The sequence below is a fragment of the Sceloporus occidentalis genome, unplaced genomic scaffold, assembly GCF_023333645.1.
Source record: "Sceloporus occidentalis isolate IW3139 unplaced genomic scaffold, rSceOcc1.0.p SCAF_6, whole genome shotgun sequence".
Classification (NCBI taxonomy): domain Eukaryota; kingdom Metazoa; phylum Chordata; class Lepidosauria; order Squamata; family Phrynosomatidae; genus Sceloporus; species Sceloporus occidentalis.
Window position 1 is genome coordinate 68294924 of NW_028316986.1, and position 23666 is coordinate 68318589.

General features: G+C 38.4%; 1 protein-coding gene across 5 annotated transcripts in view; it reads left to right on the top strand.

Moving 5' to 3' along the window:
* Nucleotides 1-23666, top strand: part of GALNT2 (polypeptide N-acetylgalactosaminyltransferase 2) — an 87818-nt gene that overhangs the window by 16491 nt on the left and 47661 nt on the right. Inside the window, exon 2 of one of the 5 annotated variants that reach the window (XM_089529947.1) lies at nt 21233-21361. The exons of the other annotated variants lie outside the window; for them this stretch is intronic. Within the exon in view, the coding sequence (XP_089386073.1) occupies nt 21323-21361 (39 nt within the window). The 5' untranslated portion in view covers nt 21233-21322. The remainder of the gene's footprint in view (nt 1-21232; nt 21362-23666) is intronic. 5 annotated transcript variants of the gene reach the window in all.

Sequence of the window (23666 nt, forward strand, 5' to 3'; positions counted from 1 at the left end):
GTAAATTCATACCTGTGACCTCCCCAATTGAGTCTATCCATGTAGCATAGGGTCTTCCTCTCTGCCTATTGCTCTCCACCTTTCGTAGCATTATTGTCTTTCCCAGTGAGTTAGTCTGGTGAGTTATGATGTGGCCAAAGTATGACAGTCTCAGTTTGATCATCATGGATTCCAGGGAGACTTCAATCTTGATCTGTTCTAGGACCCATTTGTTTGCTTTTGGGCTGTCCATGGTATCCTAAGCATGCTTTTCTAGCACCACATCTCCAATGAATTGATTTTCATTTTGTCTGCTTACTTCACTGTCCAGCTCTTGCATCTGTACATACTGATGGGGAATACAGTGGCTTGGACAATTCTAATGTTTGTTCTCAGTTGTACAGCATTACCCATTAGGATCTTTTCTAGCTCTTTCATGGCTGCCGTTCCCATTCGTAGTCTTCTTCTTATTTCTTTTCTGCACTCTCCATTCTGATCGATGTTTGATCCTATGTCCAGGAATTCTTTTTCTCATTGTGTAGGTAGACACAATGGTGTGGTTTTTATTTTTGTTTTCTTTATGTTCCGCATTAAGCCTGCCTTTGTGCTTTCTTCTTTAGACCTTCCTTAGTAATTGTTCCAGGTCCATGATGTTTTCCACTAGGAGTATGGTGTCGTCTGCGTATCTTAGATTCTTGATATGTCTTCCTCCTCCTTTTTTCGAGTCTAAGCCTGCTCTTTGTGTGATATTTTCTGTATACAAGCTGAATAGATAGGCTGATAGAATGCAGCCTTACCTGACCCCTTTGTCAATTTGGGTCCATTCTGTTTCTTCATGTTTTTATAACAGGTGTCTCATGTCCCGAATACAGATTTCTCCTCAGGACTATTATATATAGTGGCATTTCTTATTTTTAAGAGCATTCCATAGCTTTTTATTATCTGTGCAGTCAAAGGACTGTAAGTTGAAGAAATGGAGAAAAGATAGTGATAGAGCTAACAGAATTTGGAAAGATCTATAGAGCTTGGCCAAACAAGCTGAGAGACTACACACAGCAGTTGTATCTGGGCTTGTCTGGAGACTGACAGTTTCAAACTATAAAATCATTCTTTGGGGATGTTTGCTAAGGGCAGCCTGACCTGATATAATTATGCAGGATCTGGAATTTTAAAAAGCAGATACAATTTAAAGGCAGTATAATTTAGACCTTCTTGTGAGGTGTGTAAGCAGTCGGTATTTTCTTCCCACCAATTCTCTAGTGGTGCTTGCAGTTGCTGGTCCATTTTTGAATTTAACTAAAGTGAATTTACTTATTCTTACTTTTTAATAATTGCTCCCAGCCATCCATAAAGTTAAGCTGTGCTGCTTATTTCAGGGAAATGTGGAAAGAATTGCTACTCCAAGAAATATTTAAAGTGCTGTTTTGCTCGTTCTCCTGTAAATATGGAATAGGTATGGGGTGGTTTCTCAACACTTGCTCTTAGCATGATGAAAAGCTTGCATGCTTAACCATGCTTTTCTTGTTGAAAAGAAAAGAAAGGCAAACTTCGAGCATTGTAATTGCCACTTCAGAAATAGGCTGTAATCCATGAATGTTCATGGTAAAATAATCCTTAAAGCACTCTTTGTTTTAGATGCAGCAAACTAATATGCCTACCGTTTGAAAATTTGGGCATGCCAACATTATTGGCTCAAATTTTTGAGACAGAGATCTGATTAATTAAAATTACTGTATATACGCAACTATAAGTTGACCTCATGTATAAGTTGAGTGCAGATTTTAGGGCCAGAATTATGGATTTTGCTATGACCCATGGATAAGTCAGGGGTAAAACTTAGGGGCATGTAACAAAGGATCAAAAAGATGAAGCAAAGGAAAACAATGTCAATAAACTTACAAGATTCCAGAAGTCCTAACTGTTTGTGCTGTCACTAATGGCTGAATTGATGAGAGAGTAGAAAGGGGTCAGTGCTTCCAGAAAAGATTACACTCTTGCCTTTCACCAGGGGATAGTTCCTTTTTAAATATAAGAGTCAAAGTACAGTAGTTACATTCATCCGTGTATAGGTTGACTCGGGTTTTTTGGGTCAATTTTTGACTAAAATTTCTAGATGTATACATGAGTATATATAGTAAGATTATTCTGATATATAAATCTTGCAAACTGTTGTTTAATTGATTGAATTGATATAGGTAGCAATTTCTAAATTGATATTAAAATGTGTTCCTCCTGTTAAGGTGATAAAGAATGGTTCAGAAATTAGGATTCCTTGATTGTCTTCCATTCTGGCTTCCTTCTCCCTTTGCCAGGTTCTGAGGAAAACTGAAGTCAATGCAAAAAGATTTTTCTCAGAGTTAAGGCACTAGAAGTGAACTGCAGGCTATGCCATGGACCTGACATAAGCATATGAAAAGCTAGGTTTAACTCCTAAAATTATATATTCCATGTTGTCTTCCCAACAAAAAGGACCCTTCTCAATTAGTCACCTTTTGTTCAATGAGAAAGGTTCTTTAAAGGAAAAGGCCCCTTCCACAGTAGCCCCATATTAATGGAATGGAATAGGTTGCCATCTGGGATTAGTTAAGGCCCCTCATTGCAAATATTTAGACAATAATACAAAAACATATCTGTTTTCTTCTTATCCCTGAGTACATTTTATAGAACTGCAACTGTTTGCTTGTTTTTGTAAGATGTGCTTGTATTTTAGGTTTTACTGTTTGGCCTGGATGTTTTTATTTCTGTTGTTAGTTTTATTAATTTTTCCTGTTATATAGTTGCATAAGTATTTGTTCTATGGATTTTTACTATGTAAGTTATCTTAGGAGGGCTTTTACCCTTAAAGGAGGCCATGCAATATTAGAAATACATAAAATGTGGTGGATAATTATTGAGTTCTCTGCACTCTTCTACAGTCATTGCACTGAATAAGATAAAGAGCTAGATTTTTGCATTGCAAGAATGGTGTAATTGCCAGTCCTTTTCAGTCATGTTCCCATGCTGGTCTGATAGCAAATAAAGTCATGTGGGAAAGATCTGATAGATCAGCTATCGCTCCTGGCCTTTCCTGGTGGTACGGCAATGGATAACCACAGTATTTATTTGACCCACATGATTCACAGTACTGTATGTAACATGTAGGTTAGAACACAATCTTTTAAAGGTTAAATTAGTATGGAAGACAACCATTTTGATGACAGTTGTTTGCCAGATGTTGAGTGTCTTGCCCAGGTAGAACTCCACAAAGGATAATATAAACAAGGTAGAAGATGAACTTTATAGCCATACTTTTAGTGTGGCAACTTTGGCCTCTTCCTCAGCACTGTTGAAAGTAAATTAAAAGTGTTCTGTTGCTTCATCATTGTTTTGTATCACCATCATCATTTAAAACAGTGATTCCCACACTCTGGTCCTCCCGTTGTTTTGGACTCCATGAGGCCTGAGCCATCTTGGTGAATGGTCTGGGATTCTGGTACCCAAAGTCAAAAACATCTGGAAGGACAGAATTTGAGAATCTCTGCTTTAAAATTTCATTATTTTGTTGAAAATATTGTAAGAGGAGGAAGAGCAAGGCAAGAGGCCAAGCCTTCTATAGGGCATTTAAGAAGAAAAAAGAGGTACACTTGTGTGTTGGCTACAATTTTGACAAGTTTTGATGAAAGGGACCTGAGAAATTTAATAGCATTTTAATGAGTTGTATTATCACCTGGGGTTTCAGCAAATTGTAGCCATTCACAGACTGTTGGAGGATGAAAGCTAGAGTAAAAGTTACAGCTAGCAGCAAATTCTTTATAGCTTGTCTTTCTCTGTCTTCTCTATATTCTGAAATTTGCGGATTAGCAGATGAGACAGACATGTGGAGTGCATAGTTCAATTTTCATGATATCTTAATCCTCAATAGTAATCCAGCCACATGTATTCAAGGTAAAGCAAGAGTTCTATTAATAGAAAACTCAGTGGCCATTTCCCAAAATCTCAGGAGTAATTTCACCAAATCCATTTACTGACAGGTACTTGTTCTAAAGTTAATGTGGAATTTAACAAAATATTGCAAAGGCCTGCTCTTTTAGGAGAGAATCATTGCAAGAGGAAAGAAGTGACAGTTAAAGTAGATATTTTTGATTTGAGAAGCGTCTCCAGGTTTTCTTCCTCTCTGGAATGACAGAGGCTGTCAGAGCAGTTACAGCAGTGAGAAGAGGCAGAGTTGTCCATGGGGAAACATTCTCAGCCAAAGCTACTTTCCCCTATTCTGATACTTTCACTGTTTCTCTGCCCTCAGAATATTGCAACAGGTGAGTAGGGAATTTAGCACAACTGTGACCCAGTGGACTGCCAGCAAGGTGCTTATGTGTACAGTCGTCCCTCCATTTTCACGGACTTCGAGTCTACAGTCTAAGTCCTTCATGGACCGGTAAGCGGCAAGGGTTGAAATGGCGCGCGTCCGTGCCATGGCGCACAGCCATTCAAGCCAATGGGGCTTGAATATCAGCAAATCTCCATTTTGGAAATAGAAGGGATTACTGTATTTATATAGAAAATTGTTTCATTATGAAGGGAAATTTGCATGTGCAACTCTGGCTTCTAGCATTGTTGAGATGAAATGTCAGAAGGAACTCCTTCTTTTCTGTAAGGAAAAGAGGTCTTCTACTTTCTCACCCATTTGCTTTTGTGCTTTAAATGCTGACATTGTGATACAGAGGTAAAACAATAAGAAATACCCAAGTGTTAACTTAACCAAGTCCCCATTGATTGATTTGATTTACAGTACTGCTTTGGTGGCTAACAACTGAATTTAGAGCTACACATAGATTGACTGGGATGTGTGTTTAATGGCTTATTATTTAAATTCAATGTTCCCTCCACATTCGCTGCAGTTAGGGGTGAAAGATCCCTGTGAATGTGGAAAAAACTCATATAAAAAAACACCATTCTCCAATACATCTCTGTGAACAAGATCTGCCAGAAATTGACCATACAATCATGCTGGAGGGGCTACAAATACATAGAGAAGTGTTTTCTCTAGTAACCTAAGTCCTCCAGCACAACTCTATGATCAACATCTGGCAGAACTTCATTGGAGGATTAGAGATTCCTAGAGAGAACATATTAATCAAAACCACAAAATAACCAAAGCTGCAAAATTCAAAGCTGCAAATACGGAGGGCCAAGTGTACAGATGATATATTTAGGAACATTATTAAGAGAGATCAAAAAGTTTCTGAAGAAGCAGTGTAGAATATGGAATATGCTCTTTTCACCTACTGCAATGCCATTAAGGTGACTGCTAGCATGCATTCTTGAAAACCATCCTGCTATACCAAAATAATACAAAACTACCGTCAGTTAAAATCCTTTTGTACCTATTTTGAAGTATAGTGTTTCCAATGCTTGAATATCAAGTTCTTCCCCTGTTTCACATTGATATTGCCTCAGAATTTCAATATAAAACTACCACAAAGTTATTTCTGGATCTTTTATTCATTGGAATGGCACCCTGATATACATATAGAAGCTGGTAATAAACATGTTTAATTTATTATGGCAAGCTTTGTGTACCTAAAGTTCTAGACTTTGTTCTAATGTTTAAGAACTTAATCTTGGGGTAAATGCAATGAATTTATTTTATGTCTCGGTTTACCTAAAATTATACTTCTCCAATTTTGCTGGGTTTTACAGATTGAATAGATGTTTCAGTGAAAGCTGCCTGTGAAACAGGTGGTTTGCATTATTCTTTTTCCAAGCTAAAGCCTCACTCTGTCTTTTTGCTTTTCTGTCCCCTTCCTCCAGTTGGGAATTATTTGTCATTTAATAGCCTTCATCAAGTAATAGTAGTCTTTCTTCTAATTTTGTTGGATGTTGGACATAGGTGGACGTCTTTGCTGTGTTGTATGGGGGTGACCTTTTCTTTCTACAGCTCTTCAGTCTTCTTAAATGAATGACTAGTGGACAGCATAAGGTTTTTCTTTTGCGAAAATCAGTGAATCCAAGCATCTTCAACAGAATATGTATCACCCAGACTTTTGCTATAACACTTTGTTTGCCATCTACTTCTGACGCTGGACTGCAGCCAGTAGGTTTGTTGTTGAAACAGTAAAGAAATACTGTTAAACCAACAGAGACTTGTACTAGTTGTGTTTTAGGAGGCTTTTATGACAATCACTTCACATGAAAGATAGCATTTGGAACAAGAATTTGCTGAAGGCCAGAACAATGTACGACTCATATGAAGAAAGTATAACTTTTTCCACACATCCCCATTCTGTCTGAAAGAAGAAGGTCAAAGCAGGCAATTTACTGGGTCAGATGTGTTTAGCTTTGCCATAGAACTGTTTTATTTAGCACCAGGACATTCTGTGACCCCAGGATTCTTCCTTGATAACCTAGAGCCAGTTCATACCACTTGAGGTACTTTTCTTTTCTTTCACCTTTCTTTTTCTTTATCTCTAGAACTGGGAACAACTCAAGCTGGAAACCACACACTTGCTGTTACTGTTTAACCAAGCTTTGTATCACCTGGTTTCTGTCAGGAAAAAGCCACATGGGATATATAGTCACAAGAAATATAATATGTATATGAATGTATTTGAAAGTAACATGACACAGCAAAAGTTATTGAATTGTCACACAGGTGTTGTAAGTAATGTAATTAGAAGGTCCTGAAAGCCAAGGACATATGAGGCAATGACAAAGTGAAAAGGTGCAAATTGATATCACCTGAGAGTCATTGAGTGGACAGTAATGTATGATGCAATGTGAGGTCTAGATTGAGCCAAGTATGGTATGTCAATCATAATGTATGTACACGCCCAGGAGGTGGCAACTGTATAATGAATAGAGAGACAAATGTCTATATAAACAATAATGTATGGCAATACTTTTTGTGGGTATTGAGGAGTATAGTAGTGTGGGTATTGAGGAGTATAGTAGTGAGAGTTTTGTGAGTAGTGAATTGTTTTGTGCATAGTGTATATAGTAGAATAAAAGTAGATCTTTTTAAGAAGACTACTGTGTTGACTGGTGTCTTGAGAGCTGAACAAGAACCAGCAGACTCCAGAGAAGATTGGAAGACATCTTCAGCCAATTCTCAGAGCTACTGGTCAAACTGGTTGTTCTTCCGCTGACCAAGGGGGTGAGAGTGAAAGCCAGGAGAAGAGCTGCAACTCCCATCATCCCTAACAAGGGTTATGGGCCCAGCGCCAGTTACTGGAACACCCAGCATCCACAGAAGCTGAACTTTCCTGGAAGAGAAAGAAAGTTTTGTGGACGACCGATCAGAGCAAGCTGTGTACGCTGCACTGGTAAGCTCGTGAGTGAAGTGTTTTGTGTTTTGGAAAAGCCCGAGACGAGGCAGCTGTGCAAACTCAGGAAGGACTTTGCCAAATTGAGTCACTGCACAAGATAAGATGGAAGTGTTGAAGTTTAGCAAGTTAAACTCCCACAATTACTCCACCTGGAAAGTTTATGCACAGTCACTACTGATTAAAGAAGGTTTATGGGCCACAGTCGAGACGGGGCTAACAGCCGATGCAAATGCAGCCGCCAAAGAAAGAGATAGCAAGGCAAAAGCATGCTTGTATTTGATGCTCGAGGAGGACATGATAAACGATGTGAGAGATAAGGGCTCCGCAAAAGAAGTTTGGGAGACTCTTGAAAGGCTACATACTCCAACTACAGCTTTTGCCAAAATGCTTTGGTCTAAAAGAATCTATAGACAAAAGATGACTAAGGGACAGTGTGTAATTGAACATTTAAAGAAAATGCAAAACCTGTTTGTGGAGGCAGAATTAAGAGGTGTCCAAATAAACAAAGAACAGCAATGTTACATCCTAATAGAGTCTTTAGACAGTTCATGGGACTCCATCACTAACAGTCTTCAGAATCTGCCTGAGGCTGAACTAAGCAGAGACTTAATAGTAGCAAGAATTTTGGAGGAAAATCAGAGAAGATTGTCTGAAAAAGAAGACTCACAGAAATCAGCACCAAGACTGCACCAGGCTCCTGAGTTAAGAGAACACCAAGCAGCAGCTCCCGTGAGAGAAAAACGACGTTGTTACCACTGTGGAAAGGCAGGACATTTGCAAAGAAACTGTCAACAATTGGCTGCTGACCAGTACAGACAGAGAGATAACAGACCGCAGACGCGGAACTTTCAGCAACAGAGACAGAACAAGCCGACATTTTTCAGGGGCAGTTACAACAAGAAGGAACGTGCAACAATGATAAAAGAGAAACATAGAAAAGATTCTAAATGGTTAATAGATTCTGGTGCAACTAGTAATATGTGTAATGATATTGAGTTGATTGAAAATAGGAAATCTGCCAATATTAATGCAGTAATTCTAGCTAATGGCAATGAAGTAAGTTCAGTAAAAGAAATGGGATCTGTTTACATTCCGGGGTTAAAACAAGAATTTAATAATGTGCTACATGTGAGAGAGTTGGAAAACAATTTATTATCAGTCAGTAGATTAACAGACCAGGACTACACTGTAATTTTTGAAAAGAATTTTTGCAAGATAAAGTTAAATGGTGAGCTTTGCGGAATAGGGCTAAAGAAAGATAAGCTTTATTTTCTAGAGGAAAATGTTGATCATTACAAAGTAGAGAATGTAAACAATGTTGATAATGTTCCGTTACACAAGGATTGTATACATGAGTTACATAGAAAATTTGGTCATGCAAGCTTTAAATGCTTAAAGAACCTAATCAGTATGTGCCCTGATCTGAGAGTGGCAGACTGTAAAAATCATTTGGATTGTACCATTTGTAGTCAAGTGAAAATTAAGTCATATCCTGTAGCAAAAAAGACAAAAAGAATTGCACGAAGACCTTTTGAATTTGTACATGCTGACGTTGCCCACGCAAACTGTTTATCTATAGGAGGTTGCAAGTATTATTTGGTAATTGTGGACAGATACACTAGATTTACATTTGTCAGAATACTGAAAAATAAGTCAGACGCTGGGCAAAGCTTAAAATCTTGGATAAGAATGGTTGAAAGAAAATTTGATTTCAGAGTAGACACAATTATAACTGATAAAGGCGGGGAATTTTTATCTAATGAATTGTTTTATTGGTTTCAAAAGGTTGGCATAACACACCACACAACAAATCCTGCATGTCCTAGTGAGGATGGGCTTGCAGAGAGAAAGATTCAAGAAATCAAAAAGTTAACTGCTTGTATGATGGCTGACGCGGGTGTAAGTGATAATTTTTGGGGTGAAGCTGTTTTGACAGCTGTACACATAACCAATAGACTCTATCATTCAGTAATAGATGATATTCCTTATAGAGTTCTATATGGTAGAATTCCTAATTTTAAATACCTAAGAATCTTTGGTCAATATGCATATGTGTACACACCTGCATGCTTTAGAAACAAAGGTGAACCCAAGAGTAGAAGAATGATGTTTTTGGGGTATTCTGGAAACAGTTACAAATTCTATTTAGGAGGAAAAGAAGTGAGACATTCGAGATCTGCCAATTTTGAAAGATATGCTGGTTGGGAAAAACTCCATGCAAATAAGGAAGTGTTTGTGAAGTTAGGCAACTCAAGTGAGGCAGAGACTCAGACCCAAAGCCAAGCATCTCCAGGAAATGGAGGGGTTATAGTAAAACCAGAAGAACCATCCACGAGTAGCAGTGATAGCTCCTCAGATAGTGAAATGTCCAGACCAAAAACCACACGCATGACAGAGGACAAGAGATTCAGTAAGAAAGCCACAACTTCCAGTGTAGACAGAGATGAGGAAGAGAGAGGCAGAACAACAGAGTTAGTACCTAGACGTAGTCAAAGAACTAGAAAATCTCCTGACAGATTTGTGGTGACCAATGCAAAAGCTTGTTTGGTTTTTGAAGAACCAGAAAGTTTTGCTGAAATAGAAAATTTTCCTAAAGAGGAACAGGAGAAGTGGTGTGAAGCAATGGAGTGTGAATTTGATTGCTTAGAAAGGAAAGATGTTTTTGAAATAGTAGGAAGACCCAAGGATAAAAAAGTCATTGGTTGCAAGTGGGTTTATAAAAGGAAAGACATGCCTGATGGTAGTGTGAAATATAAGGCAAGGTTGGTAGCAAAAGGCTTTTCACAGGAACAGTTTGAAAATTATGACAAAACTTTTTCTCCAACCGCAAAAGCAGAGAGTTTAAGAATGGTATTAGCAGTTGCAGGAAAGAGAGATCTGATTGTAGAGCATTTTGATTTTGAGACGGCTTATTTAAATGCCAATTTAGAAGAAGAAATTTTCATGGAGCAACCTCAAGGTTTTGAAGTAGGTGGTAGTCAGAATGTATACAGGTTGAAGAAAGCATTGTACGGTCTCAAGCAAAGTGCAAGAGCTTGGAATATATGCATCAATGATGAATTGGAGAAGTTAGGTTACAAGAGAAGTGTTGCAGATGCTTGTGTATACACAAAAGGAGATGTAATTTTGTTGATCTATGTGGATGATTTGTGCGTTGCAGCCAAATCAAAGAAAGAAATTGAGTTGGTGAAAAATGAATTGTCAAAGAAATTTGTGTTGAAAGATTTAGGTATGTTGAAGTCTTACTTAGGGATAAATGTTGAATGGACTGAAGAAGGGCATTGTTTGCTGAGTCAAAGCAAGAAAATTGAAAGGTTAATTGAGAAATGTGGTTTACATAGTGCAAAGGTTGTGAAAACTCCGATGACTACAAGTTTTGTGTCAGAGGAAGTTACAAGAGCTTTTGAGGATAAAAGATTGTTTAGAAGTGTTGTTGGATCTTTACAGTTTATTTCTAGCCATACCAGACCAGACATCTCGTACGCGGTTCATGTTTTGGCCAGAAGAGTAAACGACCCGAGAATTGAGGATTGGACAGCAGTGAAACATTTGATTAGGTATCTGAAAGGAACCATAGACAAGAGGTTGATAATTAGAAAAAGCAATGCTGATTTGGATTGTTATGTAGATAGTTCATTTGCTTCGGAATCAGGGGACAAAAAGTCAGTGACTGGAATGATTATAAGATACAGCGAAAGTCCCATTGTGTGGAGAAGTAGAAAACAGACAAACGTAGCATTGAGCACTAGTGAGGCTGAGTTCGCAGCTTTGAATGAAGTCACAAATGAGGTACAGTGGATAGAACAATTATTGATTGATTTGAATGAAAGCTTTAAAATTCCTGTAGAAATTCATGAAGATTCGCAGTCCTGTATAGCAATGGCAGAAACAGAAAGTCTGAAAAACAGAACAAAGTACGTAGGTGTAAGATACCAGAACGTAAGAGAAATGGTCCAGAAAGGAGAAATAGAGTTAAAGTACATAGAGACACAACACAACATAGCAGACATTTTTACAAAGGCTTTGACAGTTGAAAAACACGAGAGATTGTCTCAGTTGATTGGAATGACAATATAATTCACATACAATATTCTATTTCGGAGGGGATTGTCAGGAAAAAGCCACATGGGATATATAGTCACAAGAAATATAATATGTATATGAATGTATTTGAAAGTAACATGACACAGCAAAAGTTATTGAATTGTCACACAGGTGTTGTAAGTAATGTAATTAGAAGGTCCTGAAAGCCAAGGACATATGAGGCAATGACAAAGTGAAAAGGTGCAAATTGATATCACCTGAGAGTCATTGAGTGGACAGTAATGTATGATGCAATGTGAGGTCTAGATTGAGCCAAGTATGGTATGTCAATCATAATGTATGTACACGCCCAGGAGGTGGCAACTGTATAATGAATAGAGAGACAAATGTCTATATAAACAATAATGTATGGCAATACTTTTTGTGGGTATTGAGGAGTATAGTAGTGTGGGTATTGAGGAGTATAGTAGTGAGAGTTTTGTGAGTAGTGAATTGTTTTGTGCATAGTGTATATAGTAGAATAAAAGTAGATCTTTTTAAGAAGACTACTGTGTTGACTGGTGTCTTGAGAGCTGAACAAGAACCAGCAGACTCCAGAGAAGATTGGAAGACATCTTCAGCCAATTCTCAGAGCTACTGGTCAAACTGGTTGTTCTTCCGCTGACCAAGGGGGTGAGAGTGAAAGCCAGGAGAAGAGCTGCAACTCCCATCATCCCTAACAGTTTCCACTATAACTATTCATCTGTTGCTCAGTCTACATTTTCCATAGCCCTCATTTAATTTATCTATATAAATGGTGGAGGGTCTGGAAACCTTGCCCTGTGAGGAGAGACTTAGGGAGCTGGATATATTTTCGCCTAGAGAAGAGAAGGTTAAGAGGCGATATGAAAGCCTTGTTTAAACATTTGAAGGGATGTCATATTGAGGATGGAGTAAGCTTGTTTTTGCTGCTCCAGAGAGTAGGACCCAGAGCAATGGATGCAAGCTGCAGGAAAAGAGATTCCAGCTCAACATTAAGAGGAACTTCCTGACAGTAAGAGCTGTTCGACAGTGGAACACACTCCCTCAGAGAGTGATGGCGTCTCCTTCTTTGGAGATTGGACTGGATGGCCCTTGCGGTTTCTTTCAGCTTGATGATTCTATGACTTTATATTCCACCTTCATACTGGATCCACTCCACTCAGCTAGCAAAAATTTATACCAGAAAAATAAAGTAAAGTTACTGAATAAAGACAGATGCAGAATTTGTAAAAAAATAAATAAAACAAAACAAATACCTCTATGGCAAAACAGTCATACAGTAAAAGGCTGTCAAAGGATTTTCCAACCTAACCCAGGATAAAGATTTCTACAATTTAGATGCATCCACTGAAAGGACTCCTATTATGTGATAGATCTTGTTGCAATTTCACTAATAAGTATTCAGTGTAAGTAGTGAAGCATTGACTGCAAGCAACTTAGGTAGCACAAAGTAACTTTTAGACTAACATATAAACAGAGTCATTATTTAGTTGGATCCCTCTGCTGATAAAGGGCTCCTTGCTCTAATGGACTCTTGTCTGTAGAATGGAGAGGGCTGTGTTTCTCAATAAGTTACATAGTTTGTTTTGAAGTACTAAAAATATAAAAAATCCCATCCATGGTGGTATAGGCAACCTTATGTAATAGAATGTAATGTATAATGGAGAGCTTTAGTAGTGAGAGGGGGAAATCATTACTTCAAAATATATTCCTTCTCTTACTGCTTTCAAAAATTGTTTTGCTATAATATACTGAATGACAATTTTAATCATATGATATTGTGGAATTGATCACTGCCTTCTTCTAGCTTGGCATCCCATAAGTGAGTAAACCTTGTTGGATTGAATTGGACTTGTTTTTTAGCATAGGGTTACAGCACAACAAATTCCTGGTAGAGTTAGTTTTCAATGTTAATTTCTCATTTAGTTGTACTGTGTTCTTTTATCTTCATGCAAACCTCATATTTCCTTAGTATAATGTGTTGCTCAGCAATATCTTTGGTCTGCCTTTTGGCAGAGCAAATTGAAACTTTGCCATTTCTAAATCCTGTGAAAAAGCAGCTGTTTAGTTACAGATTTTTCAGGAATTTAACAGCTCACTGACATAATAAAATCAACCCCTGAGGAAGCTCATTAAATCTTGTGTTAGTCTATTTTTAAGCCAAGCAAACATGCAGCCATATAATGCACTATGCTGTACTATGCCTATGCATTTTTAAATGACACAGTCATTGTTAAAATGTGCAGTCTATTTCTGTTTTGGAAAATTGGAAATTTGCTTTTGAAAATAAACAAATGAAGTGCAGCTCTATAATAATATGCTCAAGAAGCTGTATATTATATTTATATGATGCTTCTCTGTCAAAAAGTATTTCTGCAAGGTGCGTCAAAAATAAAGATGAAGAACCTCTCTCTACTCAAAGAAACAACTACAGAGGTACAACATAGAAATGCAGCAGTGAAGCAGAATTAACAAACTAACTGCAGGCTTAAGAAAACAAGCAACAGGGAGTGAAAGCAGGCACAATAGAAAAGAATTGAATTGACCTAATGTCTGAAAATTTAAAAGGAAGGAAGGCCAGTCTTGAGAAGAGAGAATATTTGAAAGACAACACTATGAATACTACAGTGAAGTTTGAATGAACTGAAACTAGCAAAATGTATTAAATTTCTCTGAAAAATAATCTTTTATGATGACTATTGAAGACAGTTTGGTAAGCAAGTTAATATCCACAATAGTAAGTGTTTATATTTAGACCTGCAATACATTGAGTACTTATTGCTATGCTTCATAATGGAGTCCATTCCCCATAGAAGGGAACTGTGCTGAAGGCTAGCTACAATGAAATCTAAAGACACATTTGGTTGGAATTCAAGCTTTAAAATATTTTGTTACTCTTCTGCATTGCCTTTAAAGGAGAAGTGTTTAGTTTTCCAAACATTATTGCCCTTGTCTAGCTTGTTGAAAATATAACAATGGTTTATTGATCTGCAGTTGGATTTGTTTGGAGAAGGGGTTTGACTTTCAGTTTGTAGCTATCCAATAAAGGCTTCAGTGTTTTGCTGCAGATGTTAGTATTGCCTGACTGAGATTCCTCATTATCTAATGTTCTTGGTAGTGTGTAGATCATGAAAAGACCTTTGCTCTGGTTTCTATGGGTTAGAGACAAGTTCCTTTTGAATGCCTTATTTTAAAAACTGTAAAGCACCCTGTACATTGAAGCTGCAGAAACTGATAATATTCTGAAGCCTAGCTTCCCCCAACATGACACCCTTGAGATGTATTAGACTATAGATGCTGTAATCCCCACCCAACTTGGTATAGATTTTTGGAGGGGGAGTTTGCATATCAGATCTCTAAGTCTGGGTTCATTTAGGAGCCTCTGAACTTGTCTAACTTTTTCAGTGTGGATGTGGAAAAAGCACTTGGGGATTGATGTATGGGACCTCCTTGCTTTTCACTCACTTGAACTGCTTTTGAGTGGTCTGCTGTTTCTTCAGTGCCTTGTTTTAACACAATAGTTTCTTTTCAGTGTCATTGCCTGATTTTTAGATTGCACATGAAGGTGATGACATCAGTAAGTTTATCCAATTATACTGTGACAATTGCCATGTGACAGTGAGAGGAAACTAAGCTGCATTGCCCTTAACCTGACGTCCAGTCCAGCTCTAATTGCATTAGAATTTGCACGGAGAAGGTGCATATCTTGTAGGCACTAAGACAGTGTAGATGCATAGCACTCTTCTGATACATATCCAGGCTGTCCCTCCTGTTCTGTTGCAGTCACCCAGTCCTCTAAAATCTAGAAATCTGAGAAACTCATAATCACCACGACAAAGAAGCTAACATGGAAGAACTGCCTATTGGCTAAGTACAGTAAGGTGCAAAACAGGCCACTCCTTCCAAAAACGTATTGAGGCTGCAGCAGCTTCACACCGCAGCCCCCAATTCACCTTTTTGCCAGCCAAAGAAGGAACAGCAGAGAGCTGCTCCTTTTTGCACCAGTAAAAAGCTGGCTTTTCCCGCCCTGCTGCAGATAATGCTGACTCTATCACCATGACAGCATTCGGCATGTAAAGACCAAGCTCTGAAGTCGCCTGAACAGCAACACAAAGGCACGGTCTGTTTCGCCCTAAAAGGCCAAGTGAGGCAGACATTGGGTCTGAGCCCAAAAAACAAAAGCACAGAAACAAACCTGGTGTTGCTTAGACACTCTTGGAAAGGGGGGGGGGGAGGGAACACCAGGCAAAACATGTCCAGCCTACTTAAAAAATATTTTTTAAAATAGGCAAAGTATTCACCATCGTAGAACGTGAATGTGCTTCTGTAGGAAAAACACTCCTTGTTACTGTTCCTCCTAGCACCCCTTATCTTACTTAATAAGCCCCTTTTTAACTTCCAGCACATTTGACTAACCAGCTCATGGTACTTCTTTTTTTCCCCTATGTTTCAATTATATTTGTGTCCCTTGTAGGAGCAGGTCTTTTGCTCATGTTTGCAGCATTGATAGCATTGCTTCTTCCTGTTGCCTACATTTCACTTGTGTTTGGTGTCTACTGTTTCTCTGATCTGATATATAGCTGCAAGAAAAGCACATTTTGTAATCTGAGAGTAGAAATTAAATAAGCAAAAGGAATATGCCCAGCTAAAGTGTTTTACTTTGTATCAAACTGTACCTCCTTTGTGTAGTTGATGTTATGTGGTTGGAAATTGTCCAACTGCGTTAGAATCATTGTTGGATCATTTATTTACTTCAAGACAACTGCAGGTTAGTGCTTACTTTGAAACTTCAAAATCATGTATTTATCAATTCCTGAGAAATAAGTGTGTGTGTGCGTGTGTGTGTGCGCGCGCGCACGCACACATGCGCTTTCAAGTTCCCTGTCAATTTATGGCAACACCATAAATTTCATCAGATTTTCTCAGATGTGGTTTTGCAGTTCCTTCCTCTGAAATATAGCTTTCTATATCTATATTTAACCATTAAATAAGAACAAGCCTGTTGGATCACACTAAAGGCCTGTTGGGTCCAGGATTCTCTTCACACAGTGGCCAATACTATGGGAATCCATGCAATAGGACATGAATGCAACTATACCCTCCATCTTATACTCTTCAGCAGCTAATCTATAGAAATCTTTAATACTAGAGGTAACGCTACAGGATGAACCATGCAGAGGAGGTCTTGAGAAGCCAGACCTGAAGTTATATATTTCACATCATGACCCATTTTTGGTGTAAATATTGGCTAACACTAGATAATGAAACACTAAATAATTAAATTGGAACTTGAGGGTCAAGACCTGAAGTTTGGCTGGCACAGGTACTTGTAGTACAGCAAATTTAAGGTGAGCATTGACTTTAATCATTTTGTCAGGTGAGATGGTCTAAGAATTTGGAATAGATATAAACATAGACTGTGTTCCAAAGCACCCTTATGGATCTCCACTCAAAAAGTGTTTTATAGGATGCGTAAGAAAGCACAGGAGGAGTGGCTGAAATATTATGACTTTTTAGTCTTAGAATAAGGTGAATTATGTAGTGGTTTGAGTGTTGGACTATGGTCCAAAATACACTGCAGAAAGTAATCTGGTTTGAGACTGCTTTAACTACCCTAGCTCAGTGCTAGGGAATCCTGGAAATTGTAGTTTATTGTAGCACCAGAGCTCTCTGACAGAAGGCTAAATGTCTCCCAAAACTACAGTTCCCAGAATTTTTTAGCATTGAGCTACGGCAGTTAAAACAGTCTCAGCTGGATTATTTCTGCATTGTGTTTTGGACTTAAGACTGGAGACCAGGGTTTGATTCCCAGCTTGGCCATGAAACCCACTGGGGACCTTTGCAAGTGACTTGCTCTCAGCCTCAGGGATGGCGAAGGCAAACCTCTGAACAAATCTTGTCAAGAAAATCCCATGAAAGTTTTGTCTTATGATCTCCATAAGAGGGAAATGATTTGAAGGCACACAGCACACCCAAACAGATTTAAAACTTAAAAGGATTGGCAGCTAATAGTCTGAACATACAATGGTACAGGTATAGACAATGGTGGAAAGATTTAGAATGGACGGGAAACCCTTTGGCTTTGAGAAGGAAAAAAATGAATTTGAAATTAAATTCTGTTCAGGTGATGAACACTTGCGAAAATTGGGCAAATTTACAAAGTGTTGTTAAAAGTAGAATTATAAGGAGATTTTGTGAAAGATTTGCATCAAGATTAGCAAAGATTATATGTTTAAATGGGTTGAAAACTTTGAATTTAATATAGATCTAGAACAATGGGAACGGATGTGGACCAAAGGATTTGAAGAGATTCAATGTAATGAGCTTAAGAAAATTTTGTCAAGATGATGTAGAGGTGGCACCTGACACCAGTAAGATTATCTAAAATGTATACAGCAGCAAAGAATGTCTGTAGGAAAGATCCTTCAATCACATGTGGTGGACATGTAACAAGGTCAAGAAATGTTGGAAACATACAGTTGTTGATGCAGGAGGTGTTTAAAACCAATATTAATTTGTTACCAAAATTATTTCTATAAGAAGTTGAATTATAAAGAGTTACATTACATGAGGGCACACAATAACAAATGTTAAAATTAATACTTTTTTTGTACTTTTTATTGGGTGAACCTTGAATTTGATTGCCCACAGATCACCATGTGCACAGCTTGTGCGCAGACACTTGGATGGCATCTGTGTGCACACATAGCCCCCATTGAATAATTTGGGGCATTTGTGGTTTTGCCATCCATGGGGAGGGGGACAACTGTATGGAAGGGGAAGGGTCCACTATATAAAGTTTGTATTTGTATATAATTTGTATATAATATGATTATTAAATTTCCAAGCTATAAAATAAACTTTTAGAAAATAATTAGAATTAGTCTTTTAGAAAAGAATTAGCAAATAACATTCAACTTACTGATTTAATTTCAAATTCATATAAATAAGTAGAGTTGAGGGTGGTCATTCGGAACATTTATACTCCTTTTCTGCAATGAGGAGGGAATCCTTCATGTTGGGTCTGTCTCTTCCCTCATGCTTCACAGGTAGGGCTTCAACCTGTCAATCAACCTTACCACCCTAAGAGGGAGGGCCGGTCCCACTTTTCCTGTAATGGTATGATAAAGTTATGGGAACCACCAGCAGCCATAAACAAACAGGACTTTCACCAGTCAGGGTGGAAAGAATTCCCTCTCCACAAGAGGGAGAGAAGAATGTTGGACCTGATCCCCCCACCACCGTTCCCTTCTCCTTTTGTGTCATGTCTTTTTAGATTGTGAGCCTGAGGGCAGGGAACTGTCTATTATCCCCTCTGTTGTAAGCTGCCTGGATTCCCAGTGATTGGGTGGCATATAAATAAATCCTATTATTATTGTTGTTGTTGTTGTTGTTGTTGTTATGTGCAGAAAAGGAATGTTCATGGTGAGTACCAATGTTCTGTTTTCCTGCAGTGTGGAGAGGCAGTACTTTATGTTGGGACCTACACATGCGGTCACCTCACAGGCGACTTCCAGATCACAATCACACAACCTGTTGCAGAACTCCCCTGCTAGAGAATGCCTCCGCAGGAGAAAACTTGTCTGTCCAGTGGTGTTTGGCAAAAGATGGTGGGGAAGACTGTTTGCCCTATAAATCTCTAACAGAGAATTTGCTATACTCAAGACTACAGAAAATAGCAGCACTATGAGTAGAGTGTACCTGAATCCCTTCTGGAACTGGTAAAGAACTGTAACTATAAACCAATTCAGTACATGGCTTTAGCGAATGAAGTTGAAAGAAGATATCCATCAACCTGTGGTCTTCTCTTGCAAATAAGCAAATAGTCCAATTTGTCAAACTCTTTAGTTCTTTCTAAGTAGAATTTAAGAGTGCTACTCTCATCTAATCTGTGCCACTCTTTCTCTTGTTGTGCTCTGGGAGGTGGACAAAAAAGATGGCAAAATGATCTGAAATCAGTGAAACATAGTATTCAGTTAAGGGATAAAGGAAGGATCTAACGTAAGAACAGCAGAATCCTTGTGAAAAATACACAACCCGTCACGCACTGATAGAACCCTCGATGCCGAGACTCTGCAAGCTAATGCAAGCTAACACTGACCCCTTGTACTATTCTTTTGAAACACCAGAGAGTTCAAAACCCATTCTCTCTGGTCCAGACTCTCACTCCTCTGACGATTCAGTTAACCCTTGAGATACTCCCTTCAGATAGAGAGGGGTGCAATAAATGCATCATTGCTCACATCAGGGATTGTAACCACACACACCCCTTGTTTATGTGGGCCTGGGTGGTCATGTTGTCTGTCCAGATCAACACATGCTTGCCCTGAGCCTCCAACTGTAGACTAACTGAGGACCACCATATGTACTGCTAGTAGCCAGCCGGTTGATGCTGTGATACCACCTTCCTCAGAGACACCAGTAAGACCTAATGCCAGAGCCTCATAAAGGAGCAACTGTTCTGAACTTTCTGTGTGTCCTACGGGTGCATGCTCAGACACACAGTCATTTACAGACTCCTCGTCTGATGAGAGATCTGAACTGCGTACACTCACCATGACATTTAAGCTGACCATGGCCTTTAAGGTGGTAAAGGCTGAGGCAAATAATGGTTCTACAACTGATGAAAGAACATGGAGCTGAGACTGACCATCCCTATTAGGGTGGTAAAGTCTCAGGTAGTTCAGCTAGTGATAATAACCCAATCTCATACTATAGCTGGAATGCTAAAAGCCCTGTTCTGACCCAAACTGAGGCAGGACAGAACTGGGAAGGTGGCGCTGACTCTCCTCCTTAGGTTGGCAAAGTTGATTAAGAAGTTGAAGCCCTACCTGTGATGCACAAGGGAAGAGACAGTCCCAGCATGAAGGACTGCCTCCCTATACTACAGGAAAACAATGGGTTCATTGTCTAGATCATGATTAGGACGGACCAAATTGCCCATTACCAAAACTATGTATATAAATGGCTAGAATATGATCTATATGGGCCTGACCTTGACAGGTCCGAACCATATACATATATATATATATATATATATATATATAAATCTGATTTTATTTATTAACTTATATATTTTTAAAGAAAAGCCTGGAATGTTCAGAAGGCTAGAACCCTGCAAGACAGGCCTTGCTTCCTAGCTGTTAGTAGCTTACATTTACAGAAATGTATGTTGCTTAATTATGGTACAAAGGCTTTTTGACCTTTCCAAGTTCTGTCAACATTTTATGGTCCTTATTTTCAGCTTCCTTACCAGTGTTTTGTTCTGAATATATTTGTGTTAATTAAGAATCGAAGCACATTTAGCAGATGGAAACTATTTGAGCAGGACTGAGTCAGCTTTTAAAAAGTGAGAAAGTTTTGAGATACATAAGCTTCTAATGGAAAAAAAAATAGCCACTGGCTTGGTTAAATTTTCTGTCTTTCTGATTTGGGCATATGCAAGGGAGGAAATTTTAATACATTTTAGACCTGCCTTCACTCTAGGGGCAATAGAATATTCTTGTGTTGTCTACTGGTTGTGTAAAGAAAATGTTTTACTACACTTTCAGATTCTTAATTGTATTTTTGATGGTGGGGCTTGGTATTTATCTGGTTCATCACTTGCCTTTAGCTAAAAATACTAGAATTGACAAGCAAAGGTCAGGTTCGAAAGAGCTTGTGTGTCAATGCAGAATATGTTTGTGTATATACAAAGTAAGAAGTGTTACATGCAGCTCCCAGGTTTAATTAAAAATCAGGTATTTTTAAAAATCAGATTTCCCCAATTTAAAACAGATTTTTAATTTTTTTCTTAAAACAGATAGTTAATAAAGTCTCTGCCAAAGATATTTTTTAATCTGCAATTTATGGAGACAGGTGATAGCCCAATCACTCCCTTTTTGCAGGTGGTGGATCTCAGTGCTACTCAGAGTGTTGGCTTATGGACCAGTGCCAGTTCCTAGAGTTTCCAGGAAAGAAAGAAACAGTTGTAACCAATGGGCACAAATAGAGTACCAGTCCATGGAACACTGGAAGTAAGTAACTGCCAGCTCCCACCAACACATGGTCCTTCTCTCTATGTGGAGAGATAGAGAAAGACATTGAATAGGAAATGTGAGGAGATGCAGAAACACGAGCATTTATTTATTATTTATTTTATTTTATGGAGGAATAGTATAAGTGCAATTGCAAGCGATCACCTTTTTTGATGAACTAAAAACAAATCTGAAAGCAATTCAAAATTTCTTAGTATGTACCTAAGGGGATGTGGTGGCTTAGTTGTTAAGACGCCAATTCTGAGGATTGGAAGATCAGAAGGTTAGCAGTTTGAGGCCCGTGTGCTGCATGATGGGGTGAGCTCCTGTCACTTGTCCCAGCATCTGCCAACCTAGCAGTTTGAAAGCATGCAAATGCAAGTAGATAAATAGGTACCACTTCTCAGTGGGAAGGTAAAAATGTTGGGTGCAGTAATGCTGGCCACATGATCACCAGAGCAGTCCTTGGACAACACGGGCTCTTTGGCTTAGAAACAGAGATGTGCACTGTCCCCTACAGTTGGTTATGACTAGACATTCATGTTAAGGGACTACCTACCTTCTAATGAAACCTGTATCTGTGATATGTACTGAGGTTCTGTTAAACCATTTTGTACTCCTATTTGAAACATTTAAACTGTGATTTAAATCATTAAAACTGAGTCCTTCACAGAAGTGATTTAAATTAAATCAGTCCTGGCAATTCCAGACAGTTCTTCAGATCAGTGATAGGAGGGGCTAGACAGGCTCCACTGTCTGTGAAAAAACAGTATGTGAGATCTCTGGGTCATTATCACTATTCTATTCTAGTGTTACAGAAGATTCAGAAGAAAGTATGTTATTAAGAATGTTAAGTAGTTAACTCTGTCCCACCTCCCTTCTAGTTAGGATAGAACTGTGCCTATGATAGTGCTGTATAGTTCAGCAATAATAGATGTTATTAGAGTTCAGTAGCAATTTCAAGTAGGCGTTGAAATATCACCCAGGATATGTTTTATCCTGTTATTAAGGAAATATAAAACAGTTTTGCAGTTTATCTTTCCCTTCTCTTTTCTTTGCGGTATGCTCCCCATACAATAGGATGAGGTTTGTTCCAGAACCTCCGGTGGATACTTGAATCCATGGATGTTCAAGTTCTATTATATATAGTGACATAGTGAAATTGTGTCCTTTGTATGAAATGTCAAAATCAAGGTTTGCTTTTTTGAATTTTTTTAAAAAAAATCCAGGTTACAAAGGGCCAACTATACATTGAGAAGTCTGTGTTGAAGGAAAACACAGGGTTTTCCCTGGGTTTTCCCTGGAGGTTGAAGCGGACAGTTATCCAAACTTATGTAGAGGCATCTTGTTCAGGAGAGGAACAGGAAAGGCAAAGGTTGATTATTTTAATGCTTCTTTCCTTATGCATTATTGAATAAAATTCAGTGAAATGCTCTAAAGAAAACCCACTTAGCCAATTTTTAAGTGTGTGATATGACTTTTGCTATTTAACTGCTAAAAACATAGAATTGCATTTGTAAACTGCCTTGTCATAGTATGTGCCATTTTTCAAGGTGCTCCATGCCACCCGGATTCTAGTCAACCAGTATTATATGATGCTTGCTCATCAATGAGATTTTTTAGAGGGTCCCGTTTGGTTTGTATTATTTTAAAAGAACTTCTGCAAGTTTGAGATACCCGTTCATTCCTCTCTTTTTGGGTTAAATGTAAACACATGTCTGATGTTAAATCTCTTGGAACCTTTGGAGCAATGAATAGTATTCTGGTAGCAATTGTCTACTTTTAAACTTTCCATATTTATGCTCCATTAATATAAACCTGTCATTGGGGTGAACAGACTCAAACAATTCAGTATTTGCAAAGGGACTGCTCATATTCATTAAAAGAAACTATGTGAACTTGAAAACACACCGAGAAGGCTATTTTAGGGTGAGAATATATATAATAGGACTTGAACATCCATGGATTTAAATTCCCTTCTGTTCTACTATATGTTGTATACTATTATACTACACATTCTGACTTTTCTAAAAATCTAGAAAGGTAATGGCATAGTGATGTGGCAACAGTGGCTTGGGTCTAGAGTAGCCAATCTGTTTGCAGAAGGGCTAACAGCCCAATGGTGGCTGCCTTTCGTGGTGGTGGTGGTATTTTCACCATTGTTGCCATTGCCCTTTTCTCTCGTACTGCCTCACATGATATTATGGTGGAACATATTTTGGCAGAGGATGGGGGATGCAGATAGGGCCTTATAGGAGAACTGGGAGCTTTTCTCCCCTGCTCTTCCATATGTAAACATTCACAC